At 49.9% G+C, this 18,935-nt stretch overlaps 1 protein-coding gene across 4 annotated transcripts in view; it reads left to right on the top strand.

Moving 5' to 3' along the window:
• The window catches only part of LRSAM1 (leucine rich repeat and sterile alpha motif containing 1), a 36,200-nt gene extending 28,298 nt beyond the window's left edge, over window positions 1–7,902 (top strand). For 3 of the 4 annotated variants that reach the window (XM_038745377.1, XM_038745378.1, XM_038745376.1), the window contains 6 exons: window positions 2,635–2,730; window positions 3,579–3,677; window positions 5,017–5,148; window positions 5,789–5,870; window positions 6,109–6,257; window positions 6,525–7,902. In XM_038745377.1, the coding sequence (XP_038601305.1) occupies window positions 2,635–2,730; window positions 3,579–3,677; window positions 5,017–5,148; window positions 5,789–5,870; window positions 6,109–6,257; window positions 6,525–6,650 (684 nt within the window). In that variant the 3' untranslated portion in view covers window positions 6,651–7,902. The remainder of the gene's footprint in view (window positions 1–2,634; window positions 2,731–3,578; window positions 3,678–5,016; window positions 5,149–5,788; window positions 5,871–6,108; window positions 6,258–6,524) is intronic. The other variant, XR_005450370.1, reaches the window with a different exon arrangement.
• The last annotated feature ends 11,033 nt before the right edge of the window (window positions 7,903–18,935 follow it).

Genomic DNA, 18,935 nt, shown 5'->3' with positions numbered 1-18,935 from the left:
ATGTAAACCTTAAGTTAGGAAAAAGTTGCAAGGGGTTGGTGAAACAAATGTAAACCACAAAGTACCTAGAGGGTAATTTTATTTTAAATTCCATACTGGGGACTTAAGCTGAATGGGTACTGCAGACCCAAAACAGCCAACTGACTTTCTGTTTGACTGTCTAACTGGAAAATCAGAGATCATTAGAGGGGAGAAAGGAAAAAAAAATCACCCTTTGATAAATGGAAAGCATTCTCGAATAAGACCAGGAAAGCCTATAAAGAGTGGAGTGTCAAAAGCACAGGAAGTTAAGCAGGCCAAAGAAAGAGTTTGATGAGTACCTTGCAAGGGATGCCAAAGTTAAAGATGAAATATTTTTCAAATCTACCAAAAGCAGGAAGCTGGCAGGGAGCTAGTGGGCCCCCTTAATAGTTATGGGGTGTAAGGAACACTCTGGGATGAAAAGGACCCAGCTGGGAGCTCCAGCAAATTCTTTAGTCTGGTCTTTACTGAGGAAGAGCTTGGGAAGGTTCTCAGAACCATGATGGTTTTATTACCAGGCAGGTCTGAGGAACTAGATCGAATCGTGACAAACACACCGGATAATTTGAAACAAGTCGATAAACTAAATATTCAGAAATCATCACATCTAAATGGCATCCAGCCTAGAGTTACAAAAGAATTTGAAGGGAAGTTGTGGAACCCCTGGCAATCAATCAATCAGTTATATTTATTGAGCGCTTACTGTGTGCAGAGCTCTGTACCAAAGGGCTTGGGAGAGTACAGTATAACAGAGTTGGTAGACAGATTCCCTGGCCACAGTGACCTTACAGTCTAGATGGGGAGACAGACTTAAAATAAATTATGGATATGTATATAAGTGCTGTGGGGCTCAGGGAGGCAAAGGTGGGTACTACTGAAGTGGAGGACTGGTGGGTCATTAGTATAACTCCGATTTACAGAAAGAGTTCCAGAGGGGTTTCGGAGAATAATAAATGGGTGAGTCTTATGTCTACCCAGGGTAAGTTGTTAGACTCTGTAATTCAAGATTAAGATCACTGAGCACTAGGAAAACCCAATCTATTGGCAGAAAGACTTCTGGCGTTCTTTGAAACAAGTGGGTAGAAACTGCGAGAGGACCCGATTGAAACGTTCAAAATCCTGAAAGGGGGTGGGGGGACAATGTAATTGTTTTTTTACCAAATAGTACACCACTAAAATGAGTAGGCAGCTACTGAAGTGTGTAGCATCAGAACAAAATAGTTAAAAAAATACTTCTTCACCTAACATACGGTAAGCATCTGGAATTTGCGTTCCCAAAGGACGTTGTGCTGGTAGGTTCAAGAAGCATTGAATAAATTCATGGACCAGGTTCATAATGGGATACTAGCAAGAATGGAAGAGACGTTAGAGAGAGAAGTTACAGTTTTTAGAAGGCAGGGACAGTTAAGTAGAAAGATAGACAATATGTCTACGAAGAGCTATTCGAGGGAAAAATTAGGGATATGAGTACATCCAGAACATAAGGGTGAATGTCACAAAGGTCACGATTCCATTGTCCTTCATAATACTGTTTATTGGCCCTTTTGGAGATAGAATACTGAACTGGGTGGACCTTTGCTCTAACCCCCTGTATGGTATTTCTTATGTTCTTCTGTCCTCCCTCAAACTATACTTAAGCTGCTACCTCACTTTTCTGTCTTTAACCTTGTCTCCCTGACCTGTTTGTCCCGTGGAAGTGGATTGCTGAAGGTGTGCCTGGAACAGTTTGAAAGCCAATGCTTCTTAAGCAAGCTGACCTCTAAGCCTTGATTAGGCCAATTGTGCTAATTCAAAGTGCTCAAGGAAGAGAATGGGGCCATTTCTGTAGTCTTGCTTGCTGCGTGTTACAGTTTGAGTGTGTGTTCTCATCACAGATGGATCATGATGGTTTGATTTTTCACATTTAGTCAGTTGTTGTCTACTGGGTGACCCTACTAAGCCAGAGGTATGAAATAGGAAGGCCTTAGCTGGATTTGTAGAGGGCTTCCATATGATTTGCATATGGCCAGAATCTATGCAACCTATTTAATGAAAATGATTATTGTTGTCCTCAAGGTTTGGCATTCTCTGGCAGTTTTGTGCATTCCCTACTCTGGGAGTGGCAGCCAAAAGAAAGGGAAGTGGTCCCACCAACCCCTTTCCAGGCACTGAACCATCAGACACCTTGTCCCTGGGCCTTACCTGGGAGAAGCTGAAGCCTCAACTCTGCCCAAGATCTGAGGGGGAACCTCATCTGAAATCAGATCGGTTCTTTCTGACTTGCATTTAGCACCAACTGTGAGCAGAGTTTTATATGAAGGGCTTAGAAGAGTTCAGTGGAATTTAAGTCCACAGTCTCTCTTCAGCTTAGGATAGGGGGTTAAAGGGAGGTCTTCTGGGGAAACATCCAACATGCTTGGGCATGGGTGGTCTCCCCCATGCTGGGAAAGGGCTCTTGAGGAACTCTGGATCAGAAAGCACCAGGGGACGGTTCTGACTTGCTCCCAGAGGTCTCCCAGCCACCACAGGGCGCAAGTGGGAGACTCTGACCTTGCTAAGGCAGGGACAGAAAGACAGGCAAGGGTCTAGGATTTCCGACTTCCGCCTGAAAATCGAGGGGGATTTGTGTTGTAGGAGGTGATCTCAGAGCAACGTCAAGCCCTCAGCAACCTGCTGCAGCAACTGCTGAAAGAGAAAAAGCAACGAGAAGAGGAGCTGCAAGAAATCTTGGTAAATGACTGATTGGGTTGTCAAGAAAGCCAGTGGTATTTATCGAGCACGTTCTGTGTGCAGAATACTGTACTAAATGCTCGAAATTGAAATTCTGGGGCTCAAGGGCACAGATTCTAGTAGGAGCCAGAGCTAATTTCTGCTCTGTCCTGAAGCTGAAGCCAAGCTCTGCAGCTTGGGGTAAAGTGGGTGCAGGGCTTCCTGTAGGTTGGAATGATTGTTGGGAAGAAAGGAGTTGCCTGGAGGCTTCATTTTTTCTTTCCTGCCACAAATTGTTTTTCAAAGATGAAACTAAACCCCAATTTCCTGTTTTTATTCTACATTCCCAGAATGGTGCCATCTTCTCCAGAAATTCGAAGCCTAGCTACATTTCTGCCAATATGTGTTATCCTTGAGTGAAAAATCTCCTGTGTCTGGGATTCAGTAGATGTTGGAGTCCTATTAGGGATGAAGATTTGGGGCTCTATTAAGTTGATCCCCAGAATATTCTGACTGGGTCCAATCCAGCATCTGTTGGGGCTGGGAGACACCCCAACCTCATTTAGAGGGGGGGGTAATATGATGGCACATGTCTGGTTGTCCCTTCTGGTCCTGGGACTTGTGGCAGAGCTGAGCTCAAGGGAGGTTAGTCGCCCTCTCTTGAGGTGGGAATGCACCTGGCTTTTTTAGGACTTTAGGCATCAGGTCCCCCATCCTAGTTCCAAGTAGGTCGAGTTTGCAAATCTTTTTCAGACTTACATTCCTCATAGAAATCCTGCACAGGCTTTAAACATTCCATAGTGCTTTTCTCTTGAAGACAATGCTGTTTCCAGACTCCAAATTAATGTAGATTGTTTCTTTCCTGGTAGTTGGAATTGGAGGCAAAAAGTGAAACGAAGCAGGAAAACTACTGGCTGATACAGTATCAGCGCCTGTTGGACCAGAAACCCTTGTCCCTGAAGCTGCAGGTAAGGAAGAAAAGGGATGAGGGCAGTTAGGCGATCCAGGCTAAGGGAATGGAGAGTTCGGCTTCCCCTGGCCATTTTCCTTTGGTTTCAACAACCTCTTAAAGAATTGGCAAAACTTTCCAGTCTCCGGGGTGAATTCCGAGACTGTAATTGGTTTAGGATCTGGTCTTCAGTGTCCCCGCTGAACTAAACCAGGGTTTAGTTATATCTGGAAATGCCTCTGCCGTGGGAGACAACCTGGCAAATCATTTTCAGAAATTCTGTTTCCTTCACCGGCAGTGCTAGCCCTTTCTCTACGTCAAACGTGCCCCTCCCAGCAACTCCTCCCCTGCAGCTCTTCATTTGATAAGACTATTATTTGTCTCAAGCAAATTGACTAGTGTTTCCCAGTAGACTCCGTTCGACTCTAGTCTACCACCTGATTCCCACCTGATTCTCCCCTGATCCCGTGGTCTGATTTTCATAACTGCTGTAAAAAATGAATCACTAGCAATGCTGTGCCCCTTTTTGGCCTAAAAAGTAACTTACCCTTTTTATGATACGTAAAACTCACCTACAGCTGATTAAAGGCCTTGGGGTCCCACTACTCAGTTCAGGAAAGGTAACCCTGCTGGTACTTAGGCTGGATTCCTAGGGTCTGGATCAGCATTGGCCTGGGTTTTTTTTTAAGTACTTATTGTGTGCCAGGCCCTGTACTAAGCACTAGGTAGCTACAAGATAATCAGGTTGGGCACAGTCCCTGTTCAATATGGGGCTCATAATCTTAAGTAAGAGGGAGTAACCAATAAATCGTATTTGTTGAGTGCTTACTGTATGCAGAGCACTGTACTAAGTGCTTGGGTTTCCCATTTTACAAATGAGGCACAGAGAAGTTAAGCCCAAGAGAAGTCAAGTTAAATCCAAGATTCCACCACAGACAAGTCATGGAACTGGAATTAGAACCCAGACCCTCTGACTCTTAAGCCTGTATTCTTTCCACCAGGCCATGCTGTTCCTGGGTGCCAAGCACTTGGGAGAGTACAATGCAGTAGTTGGTAGACTCAATCCCTGCCCACAGCGACCATACATTCTCTGGCCTGAATGCCTGTCTTCTAGGAGTTTTGAAGGAAAGCCCCCAAAAGTGCCATACTAAAGGCCCAACTGATCCTACACCTTTCTAAAATTGAATGAATGAATAAAATGGTCTTTTGCCAACTCCAACTGGGATCAGGATTGGGTGGTCAGTGAAAGCTGTTCTCTCCCCATTCCCCAAAAGACCCTCCTGACTCACCCTTGTCAAAGCCCCAGGTGGGATCAGTACGTGGGGGCCTGGTTGCTGACTGATGGTCATTTGTGGCAGGAAGAGGGCTTGGAGCAGCAACTGGTGAACCTGCTGGTAGACCTGTCAGGCGAACGGTACCTTCCCATCTTTGCCCACCACCGTGTCTCGTTGGACACACTGAGCCGCATGAGCCCCGGCGACCTGGCCAAGGTAGGAAGTGCGAGCAGGCAGAGGGAAGGGTGAGCAGCCAACTTGGTCTGGTCTGATCCGGTCTGGTCTGTGGGAGCTTCCCGTTCAGGCTTTAGCATGGTTTTTGAGAGGCGCATGTCCCAGAATGGGGCAGATTTGGAATTACTTTTCCAAAGTAATTAGGTTCCCAAAATTCAGTTTGGACCAGAACACAGGTGTCATTCCCACCCGTGCATGAACCATTTCCCTGGGCTCCTGTCCCTGTGGGCAGAGAATCCCCACATCTGCCCGCAGAAGGTTCGCTTATTCCTATGGAAACCAAAGCAGAGGGTCAGAGGAGCAGCAGAGCAGAAGCATGGTCTGAAGGCCTGCCCTGTTCTTTGTGTATAGTTGTAGCTGCTCTTTCTGGTTTGGCCCCCAGGTGCTTCCTCAAAGCCCTCTTGGGTGACTCCCATTACCCAGGGGACCCCTGAGCAAGGCAGGGTGGGAGCCCACCCATCCTCCTGCCAAGGCAGTGGGAGCAGGGACTTAGAGAAGTCCGTCTGTTTGTGTACAGAGGGGAGGGGACCTCCATCCTGCTGAAAGGTCCCCTTCCCCCTCTATCTCCTTGCGTGGCCGCCTCAGTTCTTTGGGATTTAATCAGCTGCTCCTTGTGTGGCAGATGGGCGTTTCTGAAACTGGTCTGCAGCACGCAATCCTCAGGAGAGCCCAGGAGCTGCTGGCTGTGGCTAAAACACTGCCAGGTACCACATCCCCCTTCCTCATCCTTCCCCCTCCCACCACTGGCCAGCAGCTCCCTGATGGGAGTTTCTTCGCCCAGTACTGTCAAACTCTTTGGACCTGACCTGGTTGCTGCTTGGGCCCTCCAGGCCACGAATCTGGGCTTTCAGCTGCTGGTCCGTTATCCCTCCAGGGGGCAGGGAGGTAGGGCAAGTGTTCTTGGCCCAAGAAATCTCAGCTTGTCTGTATGGCGACCCACAGGGTTGCTGGCGTCTGAGGACGTGGCGATCCCGTGTGCTCCAGAGCCAGGGGTTTCACGAGAGGAACCTCCTGTGGGGGTGACCCCTACGGCTCCACCTCAGCAGCTGGACGTGCAAGCCTCGGAGTGTGTGGTGTGCCTGGAGCGGGAGGTAAGAGTTTGCTGGGCTGGTGGGTGGGGTCTCACCACCCCTAAATCTGGGGACAGAAGCCCCCCCGCCTCCCTCCTTCTCCCCCAGCCCCTGCATGGGCTAGCCTCTGGACCCCACAGTGGAGCAGACTAAGGATTAAGTTTTTGGATGTCAGGATGCCAGGGACTGCCCTGGGCTTTGCCTCCTGGGCCCTGACCGGCAGCCCTCTCTTTTTTTCTTTTTTCTTTCTCTCTCTCTCTCTCTCTTTCTCTCCCTCTCTCTCTGCAGGCCCAGATGATCTTCTTAAACTGTGGCCACGTTTGCTGCTGTCAGTTGTGTTGTGAGCCCCTGCACACCTGCCCTCTGTGCCGCCAGGACATAGTGCAGCGAATCCGCCTCTACCACAGCGGCTAGGCCGGCCCTGAGCTGCCCCAGGCTGCGGGAAGGCCTCTCCTGCCCACTGGGCCCAGTACAGCCATCCTCCTCATCTTCATCCCTGCCCCGGTATTTATTGAGCTCCCCCACAGAACAGAGCACTGACCCAGCGGCTAGATCCGGCTCACTTCCTTGGTAGCGTAAGGCTGCTCTGAACCCACCGAATCTGAGGCCAGGACGGGATAGCGTGCGGCCCCGCTCCGGCATAGCATCTGATCTCTGAGCCCTCCTCTGTGAGAGAAAGCGAGTGTGCCTGACGTTTTCATCTGCTGCACGTGGACCTTAGGGGGTGGGGTGAGTGTGGGGCTGGGACCCAGAGGTGGAAGTCCCGGTACAGTGGCTCATTGGCAAGGCAGCAGAGAGCTGTGTTCTGCAGGGACACAGCTGGGATTTTCACTCCCAATGAATGGGGGTCTCACCAAAAGTGGTGCTGACCCAATCAAGGGGGAGGCTTTGGCTCACCTGCAACCAAGGGTGAAAATTCCCCCCTCCTTCTTTCCATCCTTCCTTCTTGCCCACTCACCCACCCCAACCACAGGAGGCCCTTTCACAAGATGAGATGGGCTGGAGCTTCCTGGCTTCCCCTGAGCCCTGCCATTCTGTGTCTCAGGGGCTGTGTGCCCCCTCCCTGCACCTACCAGGGGGCAGTGAGCAGGCTGGGGTGGTTTCCAGTCTGCCATCAGAATTTCTGGCCTAATGGAATGAGTCTAATACTGCTTTCTCTCTGCCAACCTTTGCCATGACCCTCTCCTGTCAGTGCCTTAGCTTCTGAATCGTGCAGGGAAAGAATAACACTCCTGAGCCTCGCCGGGCTTGGGAATGGGGCAGGAAGAGCATTTGTAGGGCAGCAGTTAGGGAGAAGGAGCAGGTTGGTGCTCCTGCTCTCATCCCGGCTGGCTCTACCCTTCGTGGGGGCCTTGGCGGCCAGGCTGTGGGACCTGTATGCAATGAGGCAAGACCTCCTCTCACCCATTTGTTCTTCCTTTCCAAGAGAAAGGGGGAAGAGGGGAAGGAGAATGTGGGCAAGAGGGAGGAGAGGGTTAAGTCTGGTTGAGTCACAAATTGAGTCTGGGCAGAAAGCTTTTCTCCCATCCTAGAATCATCCATCATCCTGTAGGGCCATAATAATCTTTCTCCCCTTCTGCTTCCCCCTAGCCAGGCTATGAAACCCTCCCATGCACTTTGGGCAAGGGGAACCACCCAGACAGAAATAAATTTTAATCCTCCCCCTCCTTGACTATGCCGAATGTTTATGTGGTGGGGAGTGGGGCACAGGCTGTGGTGGGCCTGGCTTGGGAATAGAGTGGGGGTGAGTCTGGTGGAGAGAGAGAGAGAGAGAGATGCCACTGCTGAACAGAGGGAGGGAGATGGAGACCAGGGGTCCACTAGGCTCCATCCAGTATGGGCTGAAGGTGAACGGCTTTCCTTTCCCGGTCCAGCAACTTACCAACCAACAGCTGGTGGCTCTGGTGACACTGGGCCAGTCTCTCCCCACCCCAGTAGGCCTAGAGAAAGCTTCCTCAACCCTGCCTGGCAGGGAATGGAGGAAGCGTCCCAGTGGGCTTCAGGCCTTGTGAGAGTCAGGGAAGGGCTAGAGTGACCACAAGCCTGGGATAAAGTGGCCCCTCCAGGCAGGACAGTTGCAGTGTTTCAGACACCCCCGTGGCTTGGTGGAAAGAGCACGGACTCGGGAGTTAGAGGTCGTGGGTTCTAATCCCAGCTCTGCCAATTGTCAACTGTGTGACTTTGGGCAAGTCACTTAACTTCTCTGTGGCTCAGTTACCTCATCTGTAAAATGGGGATGAAGATACACCCTGATTACCTTGTATCTACCCCAGTGCATAGAGCAGTGCTTAGCACATAGTAAGTTTTTAACAAATACCATCATTTATTATTACCCTCCCGCTCAGTTGTCCTGTGCTCAGTTGTGGTGCTTGCGGTGGCAGACAAAGGGCAGTACCCTCGTCCCAACTGCCCAGCTCACTTCGTCAGGCAGGTGGGTGACCAGAAGGGGGAAATATCCATTCAGGATGAAGTGGTACGGCCTGGCGTGTCCATTGACATACTCGCTCCTTGCAGGGGTCTCTGTCCGGCACCCCTCATGGCCCGTTCCAACTCAAACTCTGAGGGACAGACTTGGCCTCACACATAGTTGAGATATTGGGGAACAGGATCTTTTAGGGATTGGGGTAAAGGGTCAAATGTAGTGGGGGAGAAACAGGGTGGCTGAGAGGGAATAGCTTGCCCTGCACCTCCCCATTGTGACTTAAAGCCTCTTCCCCCACACAAGTGGATGAAGCACCTTCAGAAATTTTGAAATGGGTTGTGGGAAGCTATGTATTGCTTTTGAGCTCATTGTTGGGTAGGGACCGTCTCTACATGTTGCTGATTTGTACCTCCCAAGCGCTTAGTACAGTGCTCTACACACAGTAAGCGCTTAATAAATATGATTGAATGAGTGAATGAATCTGGCTCCCCCAAGCAATCTTGCAAAACAGAACTTGGTGAAAATGCTGACTGGGCAAGAACTTCTTGTTTCTGTGCCTCATTCCCCACCCCGGGGAGATTTGGGACAGGGATTGTTTGATTCCATTTTTCTAGGTATATTTCCCAAGGTTTAATACTCACTAAGCTCAGCTTGGGCGTACAATAGACATGAGTAATGAAGAAAAGGGGACATAGCCATGCAGGAAGGGTAGGTTAAGGGAAGTTTCAGATGCTCACCTTAGTAGTTTTTGGCTCCTGGCTCCCCTGGGACTGCTTGACGGGATCAAGAGGCTGTTTCCCTGGGTTGGAGGCAGTTCAAGCAGGAGGCTCTGCACCAGGCTCTGCCCATCCTGGGATACCAGGGAGGACAACCCTCCACCCTCTGCTTTCTCTTCTTTTTTCAAAAAGTGATATTTGTTAAGCACTTACTCTGTGTCAGACACTACTAAGCATTGGAGTAAATACAAGATAATCAGGTTAGACACAGTCCCTGTCTTACAGATGAGGTAACAGAAAAAGTAACTGAGGCCTTGCTGTGACCTCACAGGAGCTGATCTCTGCCCAGGCCTGACACCTCCCTGTCCACCCTTCGGTGCCATTGCCAAGGCTGTCATTGTCTGGAAGCCCAGAGGGCTGTGTTTGGATTGGGTCTGCCTCTGTTTCACTCACATCCGCTATGGGAGTGGAGAGTAACGGAGAGTGAAGGTCTCGCCCCAGAGCCCTCTGTCCTATGGGTGTCTTTCCAGTCAAAGACATTGACTTCTGGAGACCCAGGACCACCTGTCCTCCCACCAGAGGAAGCCACTCAAGCCACGGGTGATTCTCAAGCGTTCTCCGCAGTCTCCACGCCCCATAGCCACCACAACCACCAATCTTCATCCTGTGATTGGCTAAGTTCAACCAGTGAACCGGCCGAAAACAAACCAGATCAGCAAGTCTTGATTTAGTGAGACAGGTATTTTCAGAGATGGTGTGGATCAGATCTTGGCTGTGAGAAGCAGAATGAGGAAAGCCTGTGTGATTCCCTCAGCCTCTCCCTTTCTCTAAAGGGCCGAGAAGATGGCTCCGTCCACAGCATCCCCGAGCTCGGCAGTAGTAGGCTATCTGGTAATTGCTCTCCGCAACTGTCTCTCAATGACAGTCTGGCTAGAGGGGCCTAGGGAGGGAGGGAGGGCATCTGGGGAGCGGGGTTAAAAGCTTAACCAGAGTCAGCTGGATGCCCAGCTGTGCTATTAGCAACCAGCTGGGTCTAGCTAGCTCCCAAGCTGGGGCCGTCTCTGAAGAGGGATGAGTTGGGCACATTGTTTTCTCTGGCCATTTATCCCCCCTCCCAGCCCCACAGCACTTATATACTTATCTGTAATTTTATTTATTTCTATTAATGTTTATCTCCTCCTCTAGGCTGTAAACTCATTGTGTGCAGGGGATGTGTCTGTTATATTGTTCTATTGTACTCTCCCACATGCTTAGTACAGTGCTCTGCACACAGTAAGCACTCAATCAATACAGTTGACTGACTAAACATTTCCCCTAACTCTTGCCTCAAAACAGTGTTCTTCCCTTACCCGCTCCTCCCCTCCACGACGGGATCCCGACAGGACTGTTCCATCCGGTGACTCCAGAGAGGTTTTGGAAATGGGCAACAGAGGCCGGAGGCCCTGTCAATCTTAGGAGTGGGACTCTAGCCAGCCCTCTTCCTTTCTTGTCACCCAGAACCAGGTGGCCTTGAGCTCCTTCTGGGCCTCAAAGAACAGATTTCGGTTGAGTGACAGCAAGTCCACAGTGGGGTCCCTGAATAGGACCACTTCTCTCCACCTCCCCAGCCTGGGATGGAGGCTGAGGACTTGGCATGGCATCCGCTCCCCTGCCCCTCACCATTTCCTCCAAGATTCTTCCATTTCCAGATCGGGGCCAGCCAGGGTCTGGTCTGTTCCTTTCCCTTCAGGCTCCCTTCTGCCCCAAAGTGTTCACAAAGTACCCAGTGGCTACCATGGCTTCATGGTTTCTCACCTCTGCAATGGCTGGTCAGGGGCCCAACAGAACCCAGAGTAAGCATCGCCCTTCCGTGGCATTTGGGCATTTGTTGCTTGGGAGAGTACAATACAACAGTAGAATAGGCACATTCCCGGCGCACAATGAGCATGGGGTTCCCAGACAAATTTAGCAGGGAGGCCCAAGCAGCATGGCATAGCAGATGGAACTGGGAGTCAGAAGGTCATGGGTTCCTATCCCAGCTCTGCCACTTGTCTGCTTTGTGACCTTGGGCAAGTCACTTCACTTCTCTGCACCTCAGTTACCTCATCTGTGAAATGGGGATTCAGACTGAGCCCCATGTGGGGCAGGAACTGCGTTTATCCTGATTTGCTTGTACAGTCCCTGGTGCATAGTAAGCACGTAACAAATTCCATAACAATAATAATAGTAATTATTATTATTCCCATAAATCATCTCCTCAGTCAGTGGGTAGCCCAGAGGGTGTCCAGCCATGGGAGGCTGCCAGGAGTCAATCTGTCTGGCCTCTCCAGGAAGACCACAAGCCTTCTACCTCAGGCCACTGTGCACAGGAGCCGCAGGAAGTTAACAGGGATTCTGGCTTTGGATTAGAAGGGTTGTTTGTGGGAGCTTCCCCTCTCCACCCCTCCTCTGATGTCCAAGGCTCTAGCGAAGTTGAGACACCAAAAGGGAGAATGAACCTGTCATCTCGCTCCTGTGGCCAAGGTGAGAGTAGCCTCCCCTGATCACCAAGCTCTTGGCTGGCCTGGTCCATCAGGGCTGTGACTCCCATCTACTCACTCAGTACAGGGACTGAAGAAGATGTCCAGAGCTGCAGACACCATGGTTAGTAGACTGGCAGGCATCTGAAAAGGTAAAGATGGGCAGCCCAGATGTGCCCAACCTTGTGTCTGGTGTTTTGTGGGCTGCTATTAAGGCAGCCAGCAGGTTTGCCTAATTGCGGACGTGGATGTGATTCTCTCCCTGGGGCTCATTTTGGAACACGGGTCCATTCGTGTGACCTTTCCCCTTAGGAATATTCATCTCCCCTGTGATTGGTGAGCCTCAGGGTCATGGTGCTTACAGTGGCCATCTTTGTGTTTCATACTTGCTTCCCTCCAGGGCCAGATTAATGCAGGGGCTTTTAAGGGCTGAATTCCAAAGCCTTAGGCTAAAGGCCCTGTTCCATTCCCTGCTAAATAAATCTATGATTACATATATGCAAAAATATATATGCTTGTATAAATAAAACATCCCCAAGGGTATTCTCTTTGATCCCCGTCCCCTGCTTGCCCCTGTCCTTTCTCAGGAGTGACACCACCCGAGAAGCAGCGCAGTCTAGAGGATAAAGCTTGGGACTGGGAGTCAGCAGGACTGGGATTCTAATCCTGGCTTTGCCACTTCTCTGCTGTGTGACCTAGGGCAACTCACTTCACTTCTCGGTGCCTCAGTTACCACATCTGTAAAATGGGGATTAAGACCATGAGCACTATATGGGACGGAGACTGTGTCCAACCTGATTGACTTGTATCTATCCCAGCACTTAGAGTGCCTGGTACATACTACGCACTTAACAAATACCATTAGTATTAATCTATGGACTAAGGTTTGGGGTAGAACAAATCTACTTTATCAGAATATATTGTTGAAATAACTTCCCGATCATATCATCATATGATAAAATCCAATCATCTGCCATTTCTTATCAATCTGTTCGATCTGTGTGCCTGTTACAAGGAAAGAAGTGAGATATGTTCAAACTCTCTATATTTTAACACTGAAATATAAACCCAGTTTGGCTTTATATTAAAGGCAAACTCCGTAGTATATTAATACCTCGATGCCAAAATGGTGATCACTTTGTTTTAAATTTGGAAAAAGACTCATGTGTCGGGGCCTCCCAACATCTAATAGCTTCGGACCCCCAGGACAGTGGCCTGTTTCTATAACGCCATCCTGCAGCCGCCTGTCTGAGGAGCCTCAAGCTTAGTGCCTTCTGGGGACCAGCTGCAGACTCTCCCAGAGTGCTCTTCTATTGCTCCTCTTCTCTCAGTTTCCCTTTTTGGAGAAGCAAAGGTTACTAAACTTGGCTCAAGCGGGGATGGCTTCAAAGTAGGCAAGTGAGGCAATTGTCTCAAGGTGCACCCCACCCCAAAGAGAGCAGTGGTGGTTAAAAATTGGAAAGTGCCCCTCTGCCTGCCAGCCCCTAAGAAGCAACACCTGAGAAGAAGCATGGCCTAGTGGATACAGCACAGACCTGGGCATCAGAAGAACCTGGGTTCTAATCCTGACTCTCGTCTGCTGTGTGACCTTGGAAAAGTCACTTAACTTCTCTGTGCCCCAGTTACCTCATCTGTAAAATGGGAATTAAGACCGTGAGTTCTATATGGGACAGGGACTGCATCCAACCTGATTAGCTTGTATTTACCCCAGCAAATAGTAAGTGCTCAGCAAATACCATAAAGCGGCATAATAATAGTAATGGTGGCATTTGTTAAGCGCTTACTATGTGCCAAGTACTTTTCTAAGCGCTGGGGTAGATACAAGGTAATTAGGTTGTCCCACGTGGGGCTCACAGACTTAATCCCCATTTTACAGATGAGGTAGCTGAGGAAAAGAGAAGTTAAGTGACTTGCCCAAAGTCACCCAGCTGACAAGTGGCAGCTTAATGGGAAGAGTCTGGGCCTGGGAATGATAATCCTAGCTCTACTACTCATCTGCTGTGTGACCTTGGGAAAGTCACTTCTCTGTGCCTAGTTACCTCCTCTGTAAAATGGGAATTAAGATCGTGAGTCCTATGAGGGACATGGACTTTGTCCAACCTGATTAGCTTGTATTTACCCCAGCACTTAATACAGTGCCTGGCACATAGTAAATGCTTAGTAAATACCATTTAAAAAAAAAGGCAACATGGTTTAATGGGAAGAGCCCGGGCCTGGGATTGAGAGGACTTGGGTTCTAATCCTGTTTTGCCACTCATCTGCTGTGTGACTCTGGGAAAGTTACTTAACTTCTCTGCCTCAATTACCTCATCTGTAAAATGGGGATTAAATCCTCCTCCCTCTGACTTAGATTCTGAGCTCTATTTGGGGCGGGGACTGTGTCCGACCTGATTATCTTATATCTACCCAGTACATAGCACACAAAAATACCATGGCTCTGGAGCCAGGAGGAGTTCAGGGGATCTCCCTGGAAAAGTATTCTAAGTCTGGGGCTTTGAATGGGTTTCTGTATGACACCCTACAACAGGTGGATGAAATGATGTCACACAGGGCCAGAGCAGGCAGTGAAATGTCAGAGATATCAGAAGCCAGCCCTGAGGCCCTCGCTTTCCGAAAATGGGTGGATGTAACCAATGATCTCACCTTCCCTCCTCTCTGCTCCTGTCACAAGGGTGGGGCTCTTTCTCAGGTGCCATCGTCACCAGGACACCAATTCTGGAGAGGAACCAGTCTCCCTGGAGCCATGGGAAAGACAAAGGGTTTTTGTTTGTTTTTTGTTTGTTTTTTGTTAAGCACTTTCTGTGTGCCCAACACTGTAGTAAAATACAAGCTAATCAGGTTGCAAACAGTCCCTTTCCCACAGTGGCTCCCAGTCTTAATCCCTATTTTACGGATAACTGAGGCACAGAGAAGATAGGTGAGTTGCCCTTGGTCAACCAGCAGACAAATGGCAGAGCTGGGATTCGAACCCCAGTCCTTCTGACTCCAAGGCTTGTGCTCCATCCACTAGGCCACACTGTCTCTATATGTTGCCAACTTGTACTTCCCAAGCGCTTAGTACAGTGCTCTGCACACAGTAAGCGCTCAATAAATACGATTGATGATGATGATGAGTCACCCGAACCCCCAGAAGCGGCTCTCCGTGTCTCCTGTGGTGAGTCTAGAAGGATCTGGGAACAGCTTCCAGAGTCATCGTCTGAACCTGGAGACCTTGGGTTACAATTAGCCTATCCCTGGCTTGGGCTCTAACCAGATGGCATCCTGGGCAGGGGAAGAGATGGTGGCGGTCAGTGGGCGGTTGAGGGATGGCCTGCTCCGGGGCTGCCACACTTATGCCAGGGCCACAGGCTGCATGCCAGCGGTTTCTGATAGGGCTGTGGCTGACCAGGGAGAGGAGCAGGCTAACGTGGAAGTATCTGTGGAAGCAGCCAGCATGATGGCAACTGCGGAGAAGGGGTGCTGGCTCTGATCCCCTACTCTTGCAACTGATTTTGACACCATGCTGGACTCCTCTGGATGCAAGGGGGAGCTTTGGAGGTCCCGCTGCCTGGTTTTTTGGGTGGTGGGATGAGATTTAGTGGCTGTCTCTCCAGTGTGGGACACTTGGGGACAATAATTGTATTTCTTAAATGCTTACTGTGTGCCAGGCACTAAACTAAGCACTGGGGTAAATTCAAGCTAATCAGGTCAGACACAGTCCCTCTCTCACCAGGGGCTCACCGTCTAAGGAGAAGGGACAACAGGTATGGAATCACAATTTCACATGAGGAAACTGAAGCACTGAGAAATTAAGGGACTTGCCAAGTTAACCCAGCAGACAAATAGCCAAGCTGGGATTAGAACTCAGGTCCCCTGATTCCCAGGCCTGGGCTTTTTTCACTGGGGTGCAGTGCTTCCCTTCCCCACACCACCTGTATATATGTATATATGTTTGTACATATTTATTACTCTATTTTACTTGTACATATCTATTCTATTTATTTTATTAGTTTGTTTGGTTTTGTTCTCTGTCTCCCCTTTTTAGACTGTGAGCCCACTGTTGGGTAGGGACTGTCTCTAGGTGTTGCCAACTTGTACTTCCCTAGCGCTTAGTACAGTGCTCTGCACACAGTAAGCGCTCAATAAATACGATTGATGATAATGATGATGGGGAAGCTGAGCTGACCAGACGTTCTCCACCTGGCCCAGTGTGGATCATCTGGTCCATCCCTTTGGTTGGGGTCAGCACTAGATAGACTTTCCCAGAATGATGAGACCCTGTTTCTAAACCAAATCCCTCCTACTGCAGTTAGAATCAAGTTCCTCTCTTTTTCTCAGAGCTGCTCACCCCTGCATCAGTAATAGTATCAGGAAGAGTAGAATTGTGAGAGTATTTGAATGCCCAGTTTGGTACGCAGTCTGTATGAAGTGCTCGTGCTTAACTGAGTTAGTGCCTTTCCTGCTACCATCTCAGACTGCCACCCTAGTCCTGAACATCAAAGTAATAATAATGATGGTATGTGTTAATCCCTTACTACTACTACTACTTCTAATAATAATAATAATAATGGCATTTATTAAACACTTACTATGTTCAAAGCACTGTTCTAAGCACTGGGGAGGTTACAAAGTGATCAGGTTGTCCCATGGGGGGCTCACAGCCTTAATACCCATTTTACAGATGAGTTAACAGGCACAGAGAAGTTAAGTGACTTGCCCAAAGTCACACAGCTGACAACTGGTGGAGCTGGAATTTAAACCCCTGACCTCTGACTCCAAAGCCCGGGCTTTTTCCACTGAGCCACGCTGCTTCTCAGCCACGCTGCTACTATTGTATCTATATAGGCTCACAGTCTTAATCCCCATTTTACAGATGAGGTAACTGAGGCACAGAGAAATTCAGTGACTTGCCTAAGGTCACACAGCAACAGACAAATGGCAGAGCAGGGATTAGAACTCAGGTCCTTCTGACTCCCAGGACTGTGCTGTATTCACTAGGACATGCTGCTTCCGTAATATCACACACACACACACACACACACACACACACACACACACACACACTCTCTCTCTCTCTCTCTCTCTCTCTCTCTCTGCTTCCGTAATAACACCCCCCCACCACCCCCCGACCTTTCCTCCTGCCCCAACCAAAAACACCTCTCCAGTGCAGATAGGGTAGAGGCAGAATCCTGTTTCTGGCCCATTCACTGCCCAGAACTCACACAGTGAAACCAAGGGTTCTTCACTGGGGCCCAGTCCTCCCTTTGGTAGGGTTGAGGGTCCTAGACCCTGGAAAAAGGCCAAAGCCAGCGGCACAGCCCATCCTGGGCGGAGAAGACGGCAGGCTTGCTTAATGGTGCCCAAGATAATGACAGGGGAGAACAAGTTAGACTTCATCAACTGCGATTAGAACAGGAAATGGACTCACATGAGCTGTCAAGGGACTGAGACTGCTCTGAAAGGGAATTTCTCAGAAATGTCAACCGGGCTGGGCTGAGCTCCTGGAGGAAGTCGTGTAGAATCACCTTCCCCGGGCAGGCCTGGGCGAGTGGGCTGGCCAGCCCAGGTGTGCTTTTGCCCAAGGCAGGGACAGGAGGTCACTTCCTGCTGCCGGGCTGAGTCACCAGAGTCCCCAGGCCATTGATGGCATAAGCGGTGCCAGCCTACTTCCTTGGCTCTGCTCAGTCTCTGGATGGCCCTGATGCTCCAGCTCAACCAACCCACACTGGAATTTTAGTGCCAGGGCCCAGGCCTGTCTCAGCCCTACCCAACGTTAAGAACTTTTCCCTTTGCTGCCCCACCTCTGGGCAGGTGTGAACACAAGTTCTGGCACCCTCCCCTCCCCCTGGCATCCGTTGCCCAGGGGTATAGCCCTCCTAGGATAACCAGTTCATGCCTCCCTCCGGATTCTCCTCATCCTCCCTTGTATGGTCTGAGGGAGGGGCCTGATCTCAGGACTGTAATTCAGGTGGGGAACTGTAATTTGGGTGGATTTGGGAAGTGTCAGGAGAAAAGGACAAGGGAGACTTTGCAAGGCAGAGGGCATCGTCTCCTAGGAACACCTCAAAGGAAAAAAGCCTGTAAGGCCAAACGTTTCCCAAACATCTGGCTCTGGTGGGTTAGGGTAAATCAATCAATCGTATTTATTGAGCGCTTACTGTGTGCAGAGCACTGTACTAAGCGCTTGGGAAGTACAAGTTGGCAACATATAGAGACAGTCCCTACCCAACAGTGGGCTCACAGTCTAAAAGAGGCCTTGCCCAGTGTAGCTGGTGTATATTGGGCCGCCAGGCTGTGCAGGCGCTCGTAGTTCTTTTTCCTTACTGGGCAAGAAGGAATGGTCAAAGCTTAGAGTCCCCACTCTGTTCAGGTATTAGAGCCCCTAACTCAGATAGGGTGGAAGCAAGCTTCCCAAACAATGAGTACAGTACCCACAGTAAGTGCTCAATAAATACGATGACTGATGGAGCACTTGCTCTCCCACCCCGCCCTGCCCCACCTCCTGGGCTACAGGAAGAACAGATCACAGGTCAGTCTCTCACACACCCTTACCCGGATCCCAGCAGAGGGTTCTCTGGTCCAGGCTGGCTCACTCAGCTCTCAGCAGTCTCATCCTGTGATGTCTTCCCAAAGGCTCAGAAGGGCGGTCACCTCAGCGCTACTCAGGAGGGTCCATGGGAGCGAGGCATTTGGGGAACAGCTCTCAGTGGTTCTATTCCAGCCCCTCCTGAAACATTGGGAATGTAAACTGGGAAAGGACAGAGACTCAATGGCAGAGCCCAGGCTGATGGACTCTGGGGGGGTGTGGTGGTCAGGGGAGAGCGGGCTGGCCAAAGTTCTTAGCTAATATCCAGTCTCCCTGGCTGCCAGCGGCTCCAAGTCGTGGCAACTGGAAGCTCTAAACTGGAGGAAGTCATTAACTCCCAGGATGAACCTGGCTCCAGGGCAGAGGGGAAGGTCTTTGGGTAGACTCAGCTCCCTCACCCACAGTCTGCCTCAGACCACTTAGAACAAGCAGAGGGGCAGACAGTGCCAACAGCGCTGGAGCTGAAGGAAATGATGCACATTCCCCAATAGGTCAGGG

The sequence above is a fragment of the Tachyglossus aculeatus genome, chromosome 4, assembly GCF_015852505.1.
Source record: "Tachyglossus aculeatus isolate mTacAcu1 chromosome 4, mTacAcu1.pri, whole genome shotgun sequence".
NCBI lineage: Eukaryota > Metazoa > Chordata > Mammalia > Monotremata > Tachyglossidae > Tachyglossus > Tachyglossus aculeatus.
Note: the sequence above shows the minus strand (reverse complement) of the source record. Positions and strands in the feature narration are given on the sequence as shown.